Genomic DNA, 15,915 nt, shown 5'->3' on the forward strand with positions numbered 1-15,915 from the left:
ACCAATGTCTTGGCTTGACTACAGCTTGCTAATGTTCACCACTGACAGATTATTCAATCAGTCACGAAATGAACATGAAATTTGCAAAGCCCTTTGGGCTAGTGTGAGGTGAGGAGCTGTATTTTCCGCCAGTTACGAGAATGAACAATAAGCTTGTGATCCTAACTGATGTGGTTGGTTGGAGAGCACCTAATACTTCAGCAATGGTGACATTGAGGAAGAGTGGAGCTTGTCAGGTGGGAAGCCAGTTGGAGCTCCATGTAAAATGGGACATCACCTGGAACACCATGTAACACCATAATTTCCAGGGTCCAGACCTGGAACCTGTGGTCTCCTTGGAAGAAGAGCAGGCCTCCCCAGCTGACCACCGCACAATCAGAATAGAAATGCCAAGTTCAGAACCATGGTCCATGTGGTTCAGTATTATCAGCACCAACTGGAAGTGACTTTCCAAAATTTCAGACAGGGATCTCTCCCATCTGGGTTTGAAATTGGGATCTTCTGCATGTAAAGCAGATGCTCTTATAATTGAGCTATAGCCCTTTCCTCTAACGCTGAGGAGCAACCTTGAGGAGCTATTGGGGGTCTCCACAGGAGTTGCCTGGAACCCTTGCTGGTTCTCGGATTTTGTCAAACACACACACACACACACACACCCATGGCCACAAGGGCAGAGAAGATGGCAAGCCCAAGATGTGCTTCAGGGCACTGGCAGTGTGACCAGCCGGCAACACGTGAGTCTACTCAGGAGGAAGAAGAAGCACATGTGAACGCCTGCCCTGATTAGGATCCGCCTGAGAAGCAGATGGGCTTGAGAGTCCATCTTCTGTATAAGCTCTCATTCTGAGCTCTGAATCATTGGGGAAATTGGCAAAGATAACGAAATAATATAATAAGCGGAAGTGCAAATCGCTCAGCTCAGAAATGAACCAATTGCTTTTATGGGTGCCATTATCACTCACCCCTCCATCACAATCTGTAATCGGGTTAATATTATAATACTGGCCTGACTTGCAGGGTCATACAGATTGCTTTAGCTAGTAGGCGTAATGGCCTGGGATTGCATACCAGTGCAAAGATCAAATTGGGCACAAGGCCAGCCTTTGAAGCTAGAGCAGGCCCTACCGTTGGGCAGAGTGAGGCGGCAAATATTATGGGGTGGGAAGAAGCGGTGAGTTCTTGGAGTACAGAGCTGTGTATGCCCTGCAGCCCCTAGACAAGCCTATTGCCCTCTAGTGCAATAGGGCAGTGTTATTCAACCTTGGGTCCATGGATCCTGTTGTACGACAACATCCATCATCCCCTGCCAGCTTAGCCAATAGTCAGGGATGATGGAAATCGTAGTCCAACAACATCTGGTGAAGAGCACTGCAGTTGGGGGCACCACCCTGTTGCCCGTGTTTAACTGAGATTCAGCTGCTAATCCATTGGGCGCCTGTGGAATGGAGGGTGGCATCGCCTCATCCTTGTCCAGCAAAATTTACTGAGCAGGCTTCGGTGTTTAACTTGCTGTTTTTGGCAGAGGGATACGCACCAGATGGGCAATCGCAATGTCAAATATTATTGCTGGGTAAAGAATCTGCTCGGAGGTTTGTTTTCTGACATTGCATTCCAGTTGGTTTAGTAGAACGGCGAACAGGAGAAGAGAAGAATGTGCAATTCAACACTCTTTGCAGCGGTGCCATCAGGGCAGGAATTTAGGGCACGCGTCCAGGGCCCCACTCAGCAGAATGAGCTGGAGGGGCTCCCAATTTAGCCAGGGTGGTGTATCCTGAAGTTGGCCCATTGCAGCCTAAAGGAGAATCTCCCTATAAGACCATTAATTCCAGAGTCTAAAATAACTTAAAAGTGCAATAGTCACAAATGGGGTTTGTGGTCTGTTCAGCTTCTGATGGTCCTGGAATATTCAGCGCCCGCTATGTTTTGTTTCTGCCCTAAAGCTTTGCTGTGCTTCCTGATCAAAGAGAGCTTTATGCTGTTTCTCTGCACAAGAAAGCAGCTTCCAGTCCAGCATCTGAGCACATTGCCTTCCCTTGTATGCCTGGGGACTGAAAAAAAGGCCAACTGCAGCCCTCTTATCTGCAGAGGCCAGAGCTCTTGATAAATTGTACTCAATTGTAAGGCATCTGTTTTGCATACAGAAGGCCCAAGTAATATCCATGCAGAAATGAACAGTGTGAGCAGGTGGTAAACAAGCAAGTTTTTTCTCTCCTGCTTTAAAAAATAAGGCCCATTGCGTTCAGTGGGACTTGTTCTCAGGTAAGCATGTATATTAGACGTGCAGCCTCAGTATCATCATGGATTTTCTCAGCAGCCTGCTACAACAAAATCAGCGACTGACGGACGGAATTTTTTGTTCCACATAGAAAAGGAGATATTTCAACTGTTGCAGAAGTCAGTTGGCCCTTGCAGGGCTTGAACAGGCAAGAGATGGGAAGGGTTCATAGCTTGCTTTCATTCGTTGCCAGCTGTAGGCTTGATGGAACAAGAATGGGAGGAGGCGGGTGATGAAGTTCGACAGGGAACAACGAGAATGCATGGAGCCTTGCCAAGAGTCAGGCTAGTAAAGCTTGCATAGTCTTTGAACCCTCTTTCATCTTGACCACTCGGAGCCAGTTTGATAGGCTGGCTACAAATATTCACCCAACCCCACCCTCAAACAACTCCTTGCACTTATTCCTTAGGTGAAAGGAAACACAGAAGCGTAACCAGAAGAAACAGAATTGGCGTTTCAACTTTTAATCCTGCAAAGGGTACTGAGCCCAACAATACTGAATTGCATTCCCCATGAACTGGAATTGCTCTATGGCAGCTTCAGGATTACAAAATGTCATAAAGTTTCCATGATCAGTGGAGAACATGGAAACTTAATGGCATTTTGTGTAATATTTTGATAGATATATACAGGATAAGCAGGTGGCAACAAGGCAGGGTGTATCTGTTTCTATTGGTCAGGGGGACAGAATGAGGGAATATATGGTGTGTGGGTGTTTTCTTATCTTAGGATCAGTGGCTCTTCAGCAAGCCCAGTATCTTATGCAGTCCTATTTTGCCAGTAACTCAGAAGCACTGGGAACACGCCATTTCCCAGAGGATACACACAACCAGACACCTTCATCTGCCCCAGCTGTAACAAAACATGTTTCTCCTATATCGGTCTCTACAGCCACAGCAGGTACTGCAACCTTCCAAAAGTTTGACTTCACCCCCAAAGGCACACTCCTCCATTGTCTCCCGAGACAGACAGATGCCAACACGCACCAGCAGGTAGAATATCATCTGGATTCTCTCGTACCAACTGTTCAAATGGTTGCATCTTTGTATCTTATTCTTTAGAAAAAACCCAAAATGTACTGCATTAGAATCCAAGGGAGAGGGGCCTTGGGTGCACACTTTCTCCAATTTGAATCTCAGTTGCGTGTTCCTTGCTGTTGACTCTAAACGCAGAGCACCGTGTCTGTAGTGCCAGAACATCATCACAACCATCCATTGTGATCTTAAGCCTATTAAATAAAGGGTTTTGTTATAGATCACACCCTCTGTGCAAGCCCTAACGTGGAATGAGGTGCTACTTTGATTCTCTTTGCCAGAAGTAAATACATGGCAACAAATGGGAGATTTAGTATCTTGACATAGCTTTCATATTTACTGTTGCCGAAACAAGTGTCAAATCCCTTCCAAGTTTCCACAGAAGGCAAGACTGGGCTTGCATCTTCTGTATCACACACACATGTTCAATTCTGGGACAGGTCTGGAAGAGAGACATTGCTGAAAGGGTGGGACTCAAGTTGCAGGTTATGAACTGGACGGACAGCTTCTTTCCTTACCACTCCTCCTCAGAAACATTTCTGCCTGCTCCATCTACAAGTGGCAAATCAGGAGGAAAAAAGGAAACCTTGATAAGGTCCCTGCCTTCCACTTAGCTATTCTGGTATGCACAGTTGCATATTTTTGCTGGGTGGAAGCATTTGAGAGATGCCAATTTAAAACATGAACTTCAGTAAGTTGGCTGCAGCAAAAATGATACCCACACCTTGCAACTCATTACCAAACTTAAAACCATGGAGAGACCTGGTCTGAACAAAGACGTTGGATTCTTATCTCATTATACATGACAAAGCCATTTTTCACCTTCTCACCCCTTGCTTTTTCCTGTAAGACCTATTGCAGTCGTTAAGAGTCGTCAACAGGCTCATCTCAGCTATCTGCCAACCACCCATTCCCACCACCCTTCTGAGTAATACCCCTCCCCACCTTCTCACTATATAGAAGGATCTGGCAACTTCTGTTTCAGTGTATCTGAAGAAGTGTGCATGCACACGAAAGCTCATACCAAGAACTAACTTAGTTGGTCTTTAAGGTGCTACTGGAAGGAAAAAATTTTTTGTTTTGACTATGGCAGACCAACACGGCTACCTATCTGTAACCCACACCTTGATAGACTTGTGGCCCCTTAATTAACAGAGCAATGTGGCATAAACCTTGGTAGTGCATATTCTAGCCACTTTATCAGAAGCATAACATAAGCTGGTAAATATAGGTATACATGAGAACTAAACGGAGCCCAAAGAAATGGAAGAGCTGATAGTAGGAACATCACGATTATATGAAGACCATCAATGCATTGAAATGAAAAGCTTGGATTGTTAATCTAGGCAGCCCACTGCAGACTTGCTCTATTAAAGAAAAGTCAAAATAAGTAGGAACATCTTGCACACTATTGTCTACCCTGACTGGTAGCAGCTGTCTAGGGCCATATTCACACCATATATTTAAAATACTATGACACTACTTTGAACATGCATGGCTTTCCCCCAAAGAATTCTGGGAGCTGCAGTTTGTTAAGGGTGCTGTGAGTTGTTAAAGACCCCTATTCCCCTCACAGAGCTGCAGGTAACAGATTTCCCTTTGAAGAGGGATTTGTTGTTAAACCACTGTTTAAAGTGTTTTAAATGGTATCATTGTGCTTTAGAAGTATATCGTGAATTTGGCCAAGTCTTGGAAATGGCAGGAACTGAACTTCTAGATTTTTGTACACAATGCACATGCTCTACTAGCCCCACCTAAGCCTTTTGCGCCTTCCCAGTTGGGTCATAGAAACAGAGAATTGTAGAGTTGGAAGGAACCCCAGGGGTCATCTTAGCCCAGGGGTACCCTAACTTTTTTCAAAGAGGGCCGGGGTTGATGAAGTGAACATGCATGAGGGCCGACCAAAGGTGCAGAGCTTTTTTTAGGATTGAAGTTGTTGACCTTTCCAACCCCCTGCGATGCAGGAATCTCAACTAGAGGATCCCTGACAGATCAGATGGCCACCCAACCTCTGCTTAAAAGCCTCCAATGAAATAAACCTGCCCACCACCTTCCAAGGGAGTCCATTGCACTGCTGAACTTACCTTCAGAAAGTTACTCCTGATGTTTAGCCAGAATCTCCTTTCCTGTCATCCGTTGGTTTGAGACCTGCCTGAAGGGACCCCAAAGAAAGACTGAAGTTGCTTCCCAGGATATATACAATTTCAAATACATGCAGATGTGGATTACTCTGGTCTAATCTGAATGGGGGCTGTGAATTTAGCCATGAATTTAAAGTGTTGCAAAATGCTCTGTGATCTTTGGATGAAGGGTGGTATATAAATCTAATTTAATAGCAGTAATAATAATAATAATAATAATAATAATAATAATAATAACAGCTAAATAATACTCAAATGTGGACAAGCCCCTGGTCCCCAGACAGACCTCGTGGTTTGTCTTTAACGCCTTACAGCACCTCAGTGATTCTGGTGAGTTCTGCAGCTCCCTGAGGACCTCTCGTGGCTTAACATGACTTTTAGCATTTCAGATATACTAGATTTTTAAAGCTTTCTTTGAACCACCGAACAGGGGAAAAGTGGGATAAAACTTGTTGATTTTTACTGTGAAAAGAAGCTGTTGAGTCACGAAGGTTTGGAAGTGGAAACCACTCTCCCCGTAGCTCAAGAAAAGCTGTCGGGCCCCTCGAGGTGCCCTGACTGGTGGGACAAGCACAGCTATCCTTCAATTCCGTAAAAAAGAGAAGAACAAAGGCAAGTGGTTTATGAAGCAATGCCCCGCAAGTCCAAGCACGTGACGGCAAATTATCTTTACGGAGCGGGGTGGGGAAAGAACTCTGCACACACTCAGAAGCCCTTTGCTCTGCTCCAGAAACTGTTCCCTTTCGAGCCTTTCCAGCCTCTCTCCATCACCATGGCAACAGAAACTCACGGGGAGCAATCATCTCACTTCCGACCAGGCACCACCCCTTTGTGGGCGGGGCATCCTAAGCAGCGTGACGTAAGCAGACCGTTCCTTTCCCCGACTCCCGCCACTGCGTTGTCCTCGAGGGCGGAACTCTACGAGCAGCGTGGTAAAGCGCGCCTCTCCGGAACTTCCGGTTTCCAACTGGCCGCCGCCATTTTGAGCAACGGAAAGGAGAAAAAAAAGGAGGAGCGGAGACGTTCTACCTCCATCTCTATGGCATCCTCTATGGTGTTTGCGCATTACAGCCTCCCTGAGTCTTTTTCTCCAGCCCCACCTCCCTCTTGGATTGCTCTCCATTTCTTCCCACAATTACAATTTATTTATTTACGGCTATTAGCCCATAAAATTTATTCCCACGAGGAGGCGAAAGTTGAAGCCGCGCGCAGCCTAGCCATCGCACGACCATAGACGTGCTTATGCCCAGAGCGACGCGATATATTTATTTATTTATTTTAACCGGAAACTAGAGCGGCGCGTCCTTCTAGCCTGTGGATTTTCTATGGCTTCGGGGTCTGCGCGCGCACCTGCGGCCTTGGGCGCGGTGGCTCCCGGGAGTGCGGAGGTTGCGACGGATCTGCCGGCCTAGTGGCCGCGCCGCCCTGGTGCCCGTGAGGAGGGAGCAGCCGGTGAGCCTTTCGGGGGGGGGGGGAAGGGGCGTCTTCGGAGGCCGGAAGCTGCCCGTGGCTCCGAGCGCCCTTTGGCGGGGGTCGCAGGAGCGGGAGGCCTCAGGTCCTGACTCCTGGGCGGCCCACGGGTGAGAACAGGGGAACACAGGGGCTTCGGGTGGGCCTTTGGCCCGGCCCAGCAGGGCTCCCCTGGCATAGCAGGAGACGCTGGTGGTTTAGGTCGATTGCCGCGCAGGGAGAGCATGGCTTCGGGTTTGTTAAGAATCAGAATTTGTTTTTCAGCAGCAAAGCCGCCTCAGAACAGCCATTACCGTTTCTTTGTACAAAGATAAGCGGAAAAAAGGCGGGTCGCACTAAAGGTGCAGGGGGTTAAAATGCGAAGCATGTCCTTTTGCAGTACAGTGGTACCTCGGGTTACGTACGCTTCAGGTTACAGACTCCGCTAACCCAGAAATAGTACCTCGGGTTAAGAACTTTGCTTCAGGGTGAGAACAGAAATTGTGCTCCGGTGGTGCGGCGGCAGCAGGAGGCCCCATTAGCTAAAGTGGTGCTTCAGGTTAAGAACAGTTTCAGGTTAAGAACGGACCTCCAGAACGAATTAAGTACGTAACCAGAGGTACCACTGTACATGACAATGAGGTGCATAGCTGTCAACGTTTTCCTTTTTTTGCTAGGAATCCTATTCAGAATAAGGGAATTTCCTTTTAAAAAAGGGAAAAGTTGACAGCTATGACGAGGGGATCGCAGTATATCAATTTAATGGATTATTCGGTGAATCAGTGCAGAATAGTAGGAGCGAATGGAAGAGTATTGCCTCCGTTCCTATGCCGTAATGTAAGGGTAAAGGTAAAGGATTCCTACACGGTTAAGTCCAGTCAAAGGCGACTATGGCATTGTGGCGCTCATATCGCTTTTCAGGCCAAAGGAGCCACCGTTTGTCCACAGACAGCTTTCTGGGTCATGACTAAACCGCTTCTGGTGCAATTGGACACCGTGACAGAAACCAGAGCGCACGAAATGTAAGGGTAAGGAGCTGATGCTCAATGCCCACCTAGCATTTTCAAGTGCTCCAAGCAGTGCCCATGTTATCCAGTTGAATGCCGTACAGCAGCCCTGTAAGGTAGGAGCAGCCAACCTGGCGCCCTTCAACTGTAGTCCAGTTCTGTGGACTCCCATCACCTTTGGCTATGTTGGGTAGGGCTGATGGGAGTCCAGCAACATCTGGAGGGCACCCAGTTGGCTAATTCTCGGGTATGTCAGTACTATCGCCATCATTACTACAAGAGTGTGGTGTTGAGATTTATTGCAGAATGGCTTGCTAACGTCCAAGTAGTGAGGTTATGGTAGAGGTGAGAATTAAGGCAGGGTCTTCCTGATTTGTTGCCTAGGCTCGTAGGACCGAATTGCGCATGGTACTCAATGCGTCATAAGCAGCTATCTTGCTTTTTTTAAAAAATGTAATAGCTGCCGCAGAGGAGTGATTTTATGTGGGACTGCAGTGTGTGGTAATAAGGCTTGCTATGCATGTTGATTTAGATTTTTTGCTTTTTTTGCTCTGGCAGGCTCTAGCATCCATCCATGATGTGCATTTGATCTCACAGTATTAAAGATGACTACTGCAGCTAGACCAACATTTGAACCTGCAAGAGGAGGGAGAGGGAAAGGAGAAGGTGACTTAAGTCAGCTCTCCAAACAATATTCCAGCCGAGATCTTCCCTCTCATACTAAAATCAAATACAGGTAGCAGTTTACGTTTCTTGTGGGGATTGTTTTCTGCAGTGTTCCTTTATTTTGTCTTTAGCAGGGAATGGTTTTTCCTGTCCCTTTGGCAGGTAGGATTTGCTACAGGAAAACATTTGCAAACTAAAAGTGATTTCATTATTTGTTTTCTTTCTGGCAAACAGCATAGCACAAATGCTGTGCGGGTGGGCAGACAAACTCTTTGTAATTTGGGTGAGTGATTAACTTTTATGGATGTCTTTGCAAAACTAACTTTGTTGGAAGGGTGGAGAATTGGATACAGATCCTTACCACCCCCACCCTTGCAGACCAGTTTTGACAGGAGGGTGTCAAATGGCTTGTCAGTCACTTGACCGCCAGTGACCCATTTTTCTTTATCTGAGCAGTTTGAAGACCTGCATAGGTAGAGAAACAGCACTTTGCAAGACACAGCAATCAGCTGCTCGATGGTTCCTATAAATTCTGCTTTCAGCAAAACCATATCTTCACCTGCCCTGCACGTGATGTCATATATGGCACCAGGTATATGGGAGATGGGTTTTGGCTGACCAAAATGGCCCCATGAGCCAAATGGGTCAGCATGGTGAGTCTAATTAGGCTTGCAGTCCAGAGATTTCCCACCACTGTACGGCCATCTTAGAATTCTTGTAGAACTTCACAAATGGGCAATAAGGGCAAAGCATCTTCCACAACCAGATGGGTACGAGCATGCAGTTTAAACTGGATCTAACAACAGGCTCATCATGAGGACCAGTAAAAGATCTGACTGATTTTTGGCTGCTGTGCTTTTTGGGACCTTTTCCTCAGCTTCCCTATCCCTCGTGTACAGTGGGGTTATAATAGCGCCTGTAATTTGAAGGGATCTGTTTCCAAATCAGTGCTGAAATCTTGCAGTTACTGATAATGTTGGGCAGTGTCATTATCTCCATACTGCAGAAGTGGGTTGAAGCTGCAAGAAGAATAGCTTGCCTAGTACCACTTTGCTAGTTCTGGTACTGGTTCTTCACCTTAAAAGCCAATGGTGGCTGTTGCCCATTGGAAGTGGTAGAGGATAAAGAATGGAGACCAGCAGTGAACAGGGTCGGAGCCGTAGGCAGCCAGAGCTAGCTAAATCTAGGGTTGTCCCCATCTTCCCCCCTGTTGAGCAACACTGGGACTGAGGAGGAGGAAGCTGACAGACATTGCCCCTGGGCTGGTTATAAGTAATAAAGGGGACAGGTGGGGATTGGCTAAGGGCACCCTGAAGTTGGTGGGGCAGTGATCCATTTGCCATAAAACAGCAGCTTTCAAAGCCCAATTCAGCTTGGCATATGGGGTACCTGAAATGCTATGCTTTCCTTCATTCTCTTAGGCCCTTCCCCAGGCCCACCCCCCTTTTCTGTGGTGGCTTCTAGCCCCGGAATGCCTTTGCCAGGGAGACTTACTTCTTTTTAAAAGCTTATTCTCTGTTGTTTTAAGTGTCTGATTATTCCTTTTAAATGTGTTGAGGTGCTCTAGAAGTCTTCAGAGTGGGTTAGTGATTTGTAATAAGTAAAATCATGAGCATTTGGTCGAGGTGATATTTGTTACGAATGTTTCACCTCTCATAGTCACAGCAACTGTAATGCGTCAGCTGTATGTGGATAATTCCTTCCCTTCAGCTTCTGCGCTTGCTTCTTGTTTTCAGACAAACCACCCAGGATGCCCCTGAAGAGGTACGCAACCGTGACTTCAGGAGAGAACTGGAGGAGAGGGAGAGAGTTGTCGTGAGGGAGAAGAACAGAGACAGGCCTGCGCGAGGTCTGTGTTGTTTTGGCAGATTATTTTCCCTTTCGGAGGGGTGGTCAGGCTGTGACTTGCAGGCTGCTCAGGAATCACATTGTGTCTCAAGGACAGTTCCAGGTCATTCAACAAAATCTAAAATATTTTAAAAAATCGAATGAAAATATTTTATAATTCTTATTATGAGGAAAGTCTGGAAGCAGTTCACATCATTAAAACCTGCATTAAACCCATTTTTAAAAGTTCAAGTATTGGAAGATCAGGAGAGATCCCCTCACCACATAGATCCCTGCCTCGCAAATTTGCTCCTCAGATGGGGTAATGTTAAGGGTTAAAAGGTCGTGACCGACTCTGGGGTTGCGGCGCTCATCTCGCTTTATTGGCCTAGGGAGCCAGCGTACAGCTTCTGGGTCATGTGGCCAGCGTGACTAAGCCACTTCTGGCGAACCAGAGCAGCGCACAGAAACGCCGTTTACCTTCCCGCCGGAGCGGTATCTATTTATCTACTTGCACTTTGACGTGCTTTCGAAATGCTAGGTGGGCAGGAGCAGGGACCGAGCAACAGGAGCTCACCCCGTCACGGGGATTCGAACCGCTGACCTTCTGATCGGCAAGTCCTAGGCTCTGTGGTTTAACCCACAGCGCCACCTGCGTCCCTAATGTTAAGGGTACCAGGAGCTTAATAGGAGAAACCAGCTGAGAGCGAATTGCAAAACAAAGCAGTAGAAGAGAGAATTATTATACCTTCCTCGGCTTTTGAGACCTTCTTCCAAAAAGCAAGGATCAAGCCAAGTCTGTCTCCTTAATGTGGGTTTCCCCAGACATCTGAAGGAGTTTGATCCGAGAGTGAGATGATGCCAGGCAGGGTTGTACATGCAACAAATGACTTAATACTGGTTTGTGTTGGCAAATCATTCATATGATTCTAGTAATTCTATTTTATTTTTGCATTTGGGTTCGCAGCAAGCTTAGTGTTGGTGATTCTCTATGTTTCGGTCACGCTTTTCTTTTATTGCTGTTGGTCACCCAAGCTCTTACGGTTTTTCGTGCGTTTGCTCCCCAGAGCACACAACGTCCTCTTCTGTGTCTAAGAAACCCCGGCTAGATCAGATCCCTGCAGCTAACCTGGATGCAGATGATCCTTTGACTGACGTATGTATTCTTGGATGTTGGGAAACAGTATTTCCTGGACAGAAAAACAGAAGCTTTAAAAGTCAGTAGAGAGGTTCTTGTTGGGGCACCAACAAAAACTTCATCAAAAGAAGTGAAAACAAGTTATTGCCACTTTAATATTTCCACTCAGCTACATTGGGTGGCTGGTTGCATCCTTTTTTGCTTTGACAGAGGTTTCCATCAGCAAAACAGGGAGGCAGGAGATTTTTCCCAAGCCCCTGGTGCAGATAGAGTGGGAAGGGGGAGTTGGTGAAAATCACACCCCGATCTATTGATGGAAGTTGACAGTGGCTCAAGCTGCTTTCCATCTGCAGAGGAACCCTGATGGGTACAACCCTGCTATCAGAATAGTAGTCCATTAGCGGAACTGTGGCACACAGTCTTTCTAATATCAGAATCAAGTGTTGACAAAATTCATTCATTCATCCTTCATTGGCATAATCCTTCTCCCTGCTTAAACGTCAGAAGCATGGGGTGCCTCTCTAGGGGAATAGAGGGGAACCTGTTGCCCAGCTGCAGCTTGTGTCAGCCTCGTCCACTGGCCATGCTGGCCGGGCTGATGGGAGTTGAAGCCCAATGACATATGAGGGCCACAGGTTCCCCACGCCTGCCGCAGGCCCTCTTTGGGGTAGGTATGTGCAACTTGCGATCAGCTACAGCAAACACAGCCCGGCAGCTGTGCATTGCAAGCCACCTGGGGCTCCATAAGTCTTCTGACCTGTCTGCCTGTCTAGGACTGTGGAATTCTATGATATATGGACTGTCAGGCACCTGTTTTGCCCACAGTACTTAACTGATGGGCCACACACTGTGCGGTGGGTTGTGCCTGGCGCAGGCCTGAATTTTAGAGGAACAGTCACTTCATTTTAAAATGGTACAGTCATATGGATGTAGAGAAGAGAGGATGATTTTTATACTGTCAATTTTGAGGAAACTGACAAGATGCGCTGAACCCAAATTGTTTTGATGGAGCATTTTGTCATACTGAGATTGGCTAGTAAGCTTAGGCAACACAAGCCAAGCTTGAAGCACTGCAGTTGGTGTGCTTAAACTTAAAAGCTTACATGCAGCACATGTGGCAGTATATTGGCACATCACATGGGCCTATGGGAATTGCAAAGTGCAAGAATGTCTGTGTAGGACATTCATGTGGAGGTTCACCTGATCCGTTGTGTTGGAAATAGGACGCCGTTGTCTGTAATGCTACGCATAAAGTTCTGCCTAAGTTTCCACGGTGTGTAGGAGATGGGACAGTGTTTGCTAAAACTTCGCTGCATCTGTAGGAGGAGGATGAAGATGAGGACTATGACGAAGAGAGTGACGACGACACAGCTGCTCTTTTAGCTGAGCTAGAAAAGATCAAGAAGGAGCGGGCTGAGGAGCAGGCCCGAAAGGTAAGCATCTTTTAATTCTTGTTATAAAAGCTGCCATAGGCAGGCCATTGGCCCATTTAACCTGTAGAGGTCTCTGCTAGGTCCAATGCCTGAATCCTTTGAAGCAGACACAATGTAGGGACTTAATCTGGAGCTTTCTGCAAGCCAGGTGTTTCTGCAGCCATTACGCTGCTAATGACTTGTATATATAGCTTTCAAAGTGTGTGTGTGTTAAATCCCTGCCTGAAGACTTCAAAGCAATTAGCCTTTCAAGCAACAAACAACATTAATGGACACACGCTGTACGTGATTTTGTTATGTCAGAAATAGTTTTAATGACCCCCGTCCCCTTTTTGGGTAATCCACTGATCTCCAAAGTGAAGTCTTAGCCCTGGTTACTTTACATCAGAGCAGAATTGTGCTGCTGTGTAGCTTCAGGGGAGAACATCCAGCCCCCAGACCAAATGGATTGGAAGCCATAGAGTGAACATTGTTTTTTCTTGCCAAGCCTGGTTTGTGGCAACTAGGGGCTCCATACTATAGCTGATCCTTCCGCAAAGCAGGTCTTGCTCTGTTCTTGCAGCAAGCCCTGCAGGGAAACACTTCCTTTCCCTGTGCAGTTTAAACCACATTGGCAAAAGGAACGTTCTGTTCCTTTGCAAACGGCTTTAATTCAAGCCATGGAAAAAAAGGAAAACTCTTCACCTGATGTCATGGTGACAACAGGTGATTGACACATGGGCAGCTCCCACCCACCTTCCCAAGTGCCCCATGGCGGCTGGGGGATGTCAGGATCCAGTTTTCTACCCCTGCTGTATACAAATGCTACAGAAAACAGTTTCCAGAAATGACTGTTTGATGCCACTAGAGGCCAGCAGAAGCTGTTTAAGATGGAGAACCCTATGCGGCTGCCTTTTGGTTTTCATTATCGCATTAATCATTCTGTTTCCCTTGCCAACTCTAGTTATCCCTTTCAATATTTCAAGCTGCCTTAAACATTGCTCTCCAATATTATCTTAAGTAGGAGTTGAACCTGGTACCCTTCTGCATGTGGCCCCTCTAGAATGCTCTGCTGGTCCTGAATCTGTTAATGCAGAAGATCTGCCATATATATTTAAGCCCTGGCTTGGTCGCCATGGGCAACAAGTAACTGCATGTAGGAAGATGCACAGGTTTCCATACAGACAAACAAACCAGGCTTGTGGGTGAGAGATGTCTAGCTTTCTGGACTCAGTGCCCTCTTTGATGTACAGAGTGATACCACCTCCATTACAGCTTTCCCTGTCCTTCCTAGAGAATTCATATCAAGAGATAACCATGCCCTGCTGTGGGGAAATCTGAAGATCAGCCCTCCATTGTTTTGACTTTATTGTTCCAAGCTGAGGGGAATACACAAAGCCAAAACCCCAGAGCAGTTTCGTGCTGCACACCGAGCCAATATTTGCCGTGTGTTTGTTTTCAGCACTGAAATGGTGACAGCTGCCTTTAATTTAAAACCTGGTACTGCAAGAAGGAAAAACAGAAAAGAGAAACCTAAATAGACTGGACAAGATGGTTGGGAATTTTATGAGGCCAAGTCCCCAGCTTCCTCAAAATCAGGTGGAACAGAAAATAGGGTCTATCTTATAGCTCACGGACCATCTTTTTCTCACCTTGCCAGGAACTAGAGCAGAAAGCTGAAGAGGAGAGGATACGGATGGAGAACATCCTGAGTGGGAACCCTTTGTTGAACCTCACTGGTCCAGTACAGCCTCAGGCAAACTTCAAAGTGAAGAGGAGGTATGGAGGTGCTTGCTTTACATAGGGATGGCCACCTAAATTACTAGTTCCCAACTTCTCCACAATTTCACAGTTCCAGAATATTTTAAATGAATGTTAATTGTATGCTTAGGTTTATTTTTTGGTTGCTGTTTTTTTAACGTTGTTAATATTGTCTTGTAGATTATGAATGCTGTAGTACTTGATCCTATAATGTGATTTTTTTCCCCAATAGTGCTGTTTTCCTCATTTATTTTAATAGTTTTATGAATTGTAATGGTTTTACTGATTATTTGTTAATGGTTCTATATGATTTGTGATGTACTATTATGTTGTTATTTATTGTTTGTAAGCCCCTTGTGATTCATGTGAATAAAAATCAGCATAGATATATAATGAATCACATCAAGTCCAGTGCACAGCCCCACAAATCACTGCTGGCTGTGGCTGGTGGATATTGCACTATAGCATGGATTAACGCTCCTTACATTTTGTCTTGTGATGTCACACATTTTCTCTTTAATTCTTACGGTTAACATATTTTGCTTCTTCCTGGATTTAGATGGGACGATGACGTGGTCTTCAAGAACTGTGCGAAGGGAGTCGATGAGATGAAAAAGGACAAAAGATTCGTCAATGACACGCTGCGGTCTGAATTTCACAAAAAGTTCATGGAGAAATACATCAAGTAGTACTTTTCCTTTTTTTCATTTTGAATATGCTACGTCACTGATGGACTAAATGGAGCAAGCCTTTTCCTTCCTTCTGAAAAACGTGGTTAAAGTGAAAATCTGGCAACGAGTAGCAGTTCTCCAAGGTCGCCGCTACCCTTTTAACATAAAATGACCCTGTCTCTGGAATACTTCCTTGTTTACTTTGTTTTAGCTCGGGCAGCTAATTTCCCAGAAATGTTTCATTTTGTTGCTATGAAATTACTTGTAATGGCCTTTCTGTAAATGTTTTGAAAATGGTGTACAATAAACCCTTCACTCTAAGGGCTGTGTCTTATATTCAACCCGCCATAGCAGCTTACCTGTTCTGGATGAGGCCGCACATCCGCCTTAGGCAAGGTGGCTGACCTCTGGCTCTCCAGGTGTTGTGCAGTGCCCATCATCCCCAAATAATTGAAGCCAATTGGAGGTCTTTTATCATGCCTAATGGGATTGGGGCAGCAAAGACCTCTGGCTACGTGTGCACCCATGGATGCC

General features: G+C 46.1%; 1 protein-coding gene and 1 long non-coding RNA gene across 3 annotated transcripts; one reads left to right on the top strand and one right to left on the bottom strand.

Moving 5' to 3' along the window:
• Positions 1-661: 661 nt before the first annotated feature.
• On the bottom strand, positions 662-6,577 carry LOC310761410. Its single transcript, XR_014547472.1, has 3 exons — positions 5,914-6,577; positions 5,394-5,461; positions 662-3,861 (listed from the first exon to the last, which is right to left on the bottom strand). It is a non-coding gene; the product is annotated as an uncharacterized lncRNA (long non-coding RNA).
• Positions 6,578-6,633: 56 nt separating this feature from the next.
• Positions 6,634-15,702, top strand: CWC15 (CWC15 spliceosome associated protein homolog). Of its 2 annotated transcripts, none has more exons than XM_083611205.1 (7): positions 6,634-6,902; positions 8,465-8,642; positions 10,309-10,421; positions 11,467-11,555; positions 12,860-12,970; positions 14,610-14,728; positions 15,270-15,702. In XM_083611205.1, exons 2-7 carry the CDS (start codon positions 8,512-8,514, stop codon positions 15,397-15,399), a joined length of 693 nt encoding a protein of 230 aa, XP_083467331.1. In that variant the 5' UTR covers positions 6,634-6,902; positions 8,465-8,511; the 3' UTR covers positions 15,400-15,702. The 2 variants fall into 2 exon arrangements, with proteins under 2 accessions (XP_083467331.1, XP_083467332.1); XM_083611206.1 differs by lacking the exon at positions 6,634-6,902 and adding an exon at positions 6,969-7,030.
• Positions 15,703-15,915: the final 213 nt, after the last annotated feature.

Source organism: Podarcis filfolensis (assembly GCF_964270895.1).
Source record: "Podarcis filfolensis genome assembly, chromosome: 4".
In the NCBI taxonomy this organism is placed as follows: domain Eukaryota; kingdom Metazoa; phylum Chordata; class Lepidosauria; order Squamata; family Lacertidae; genus Podarcis; species Podarcis filfolensis.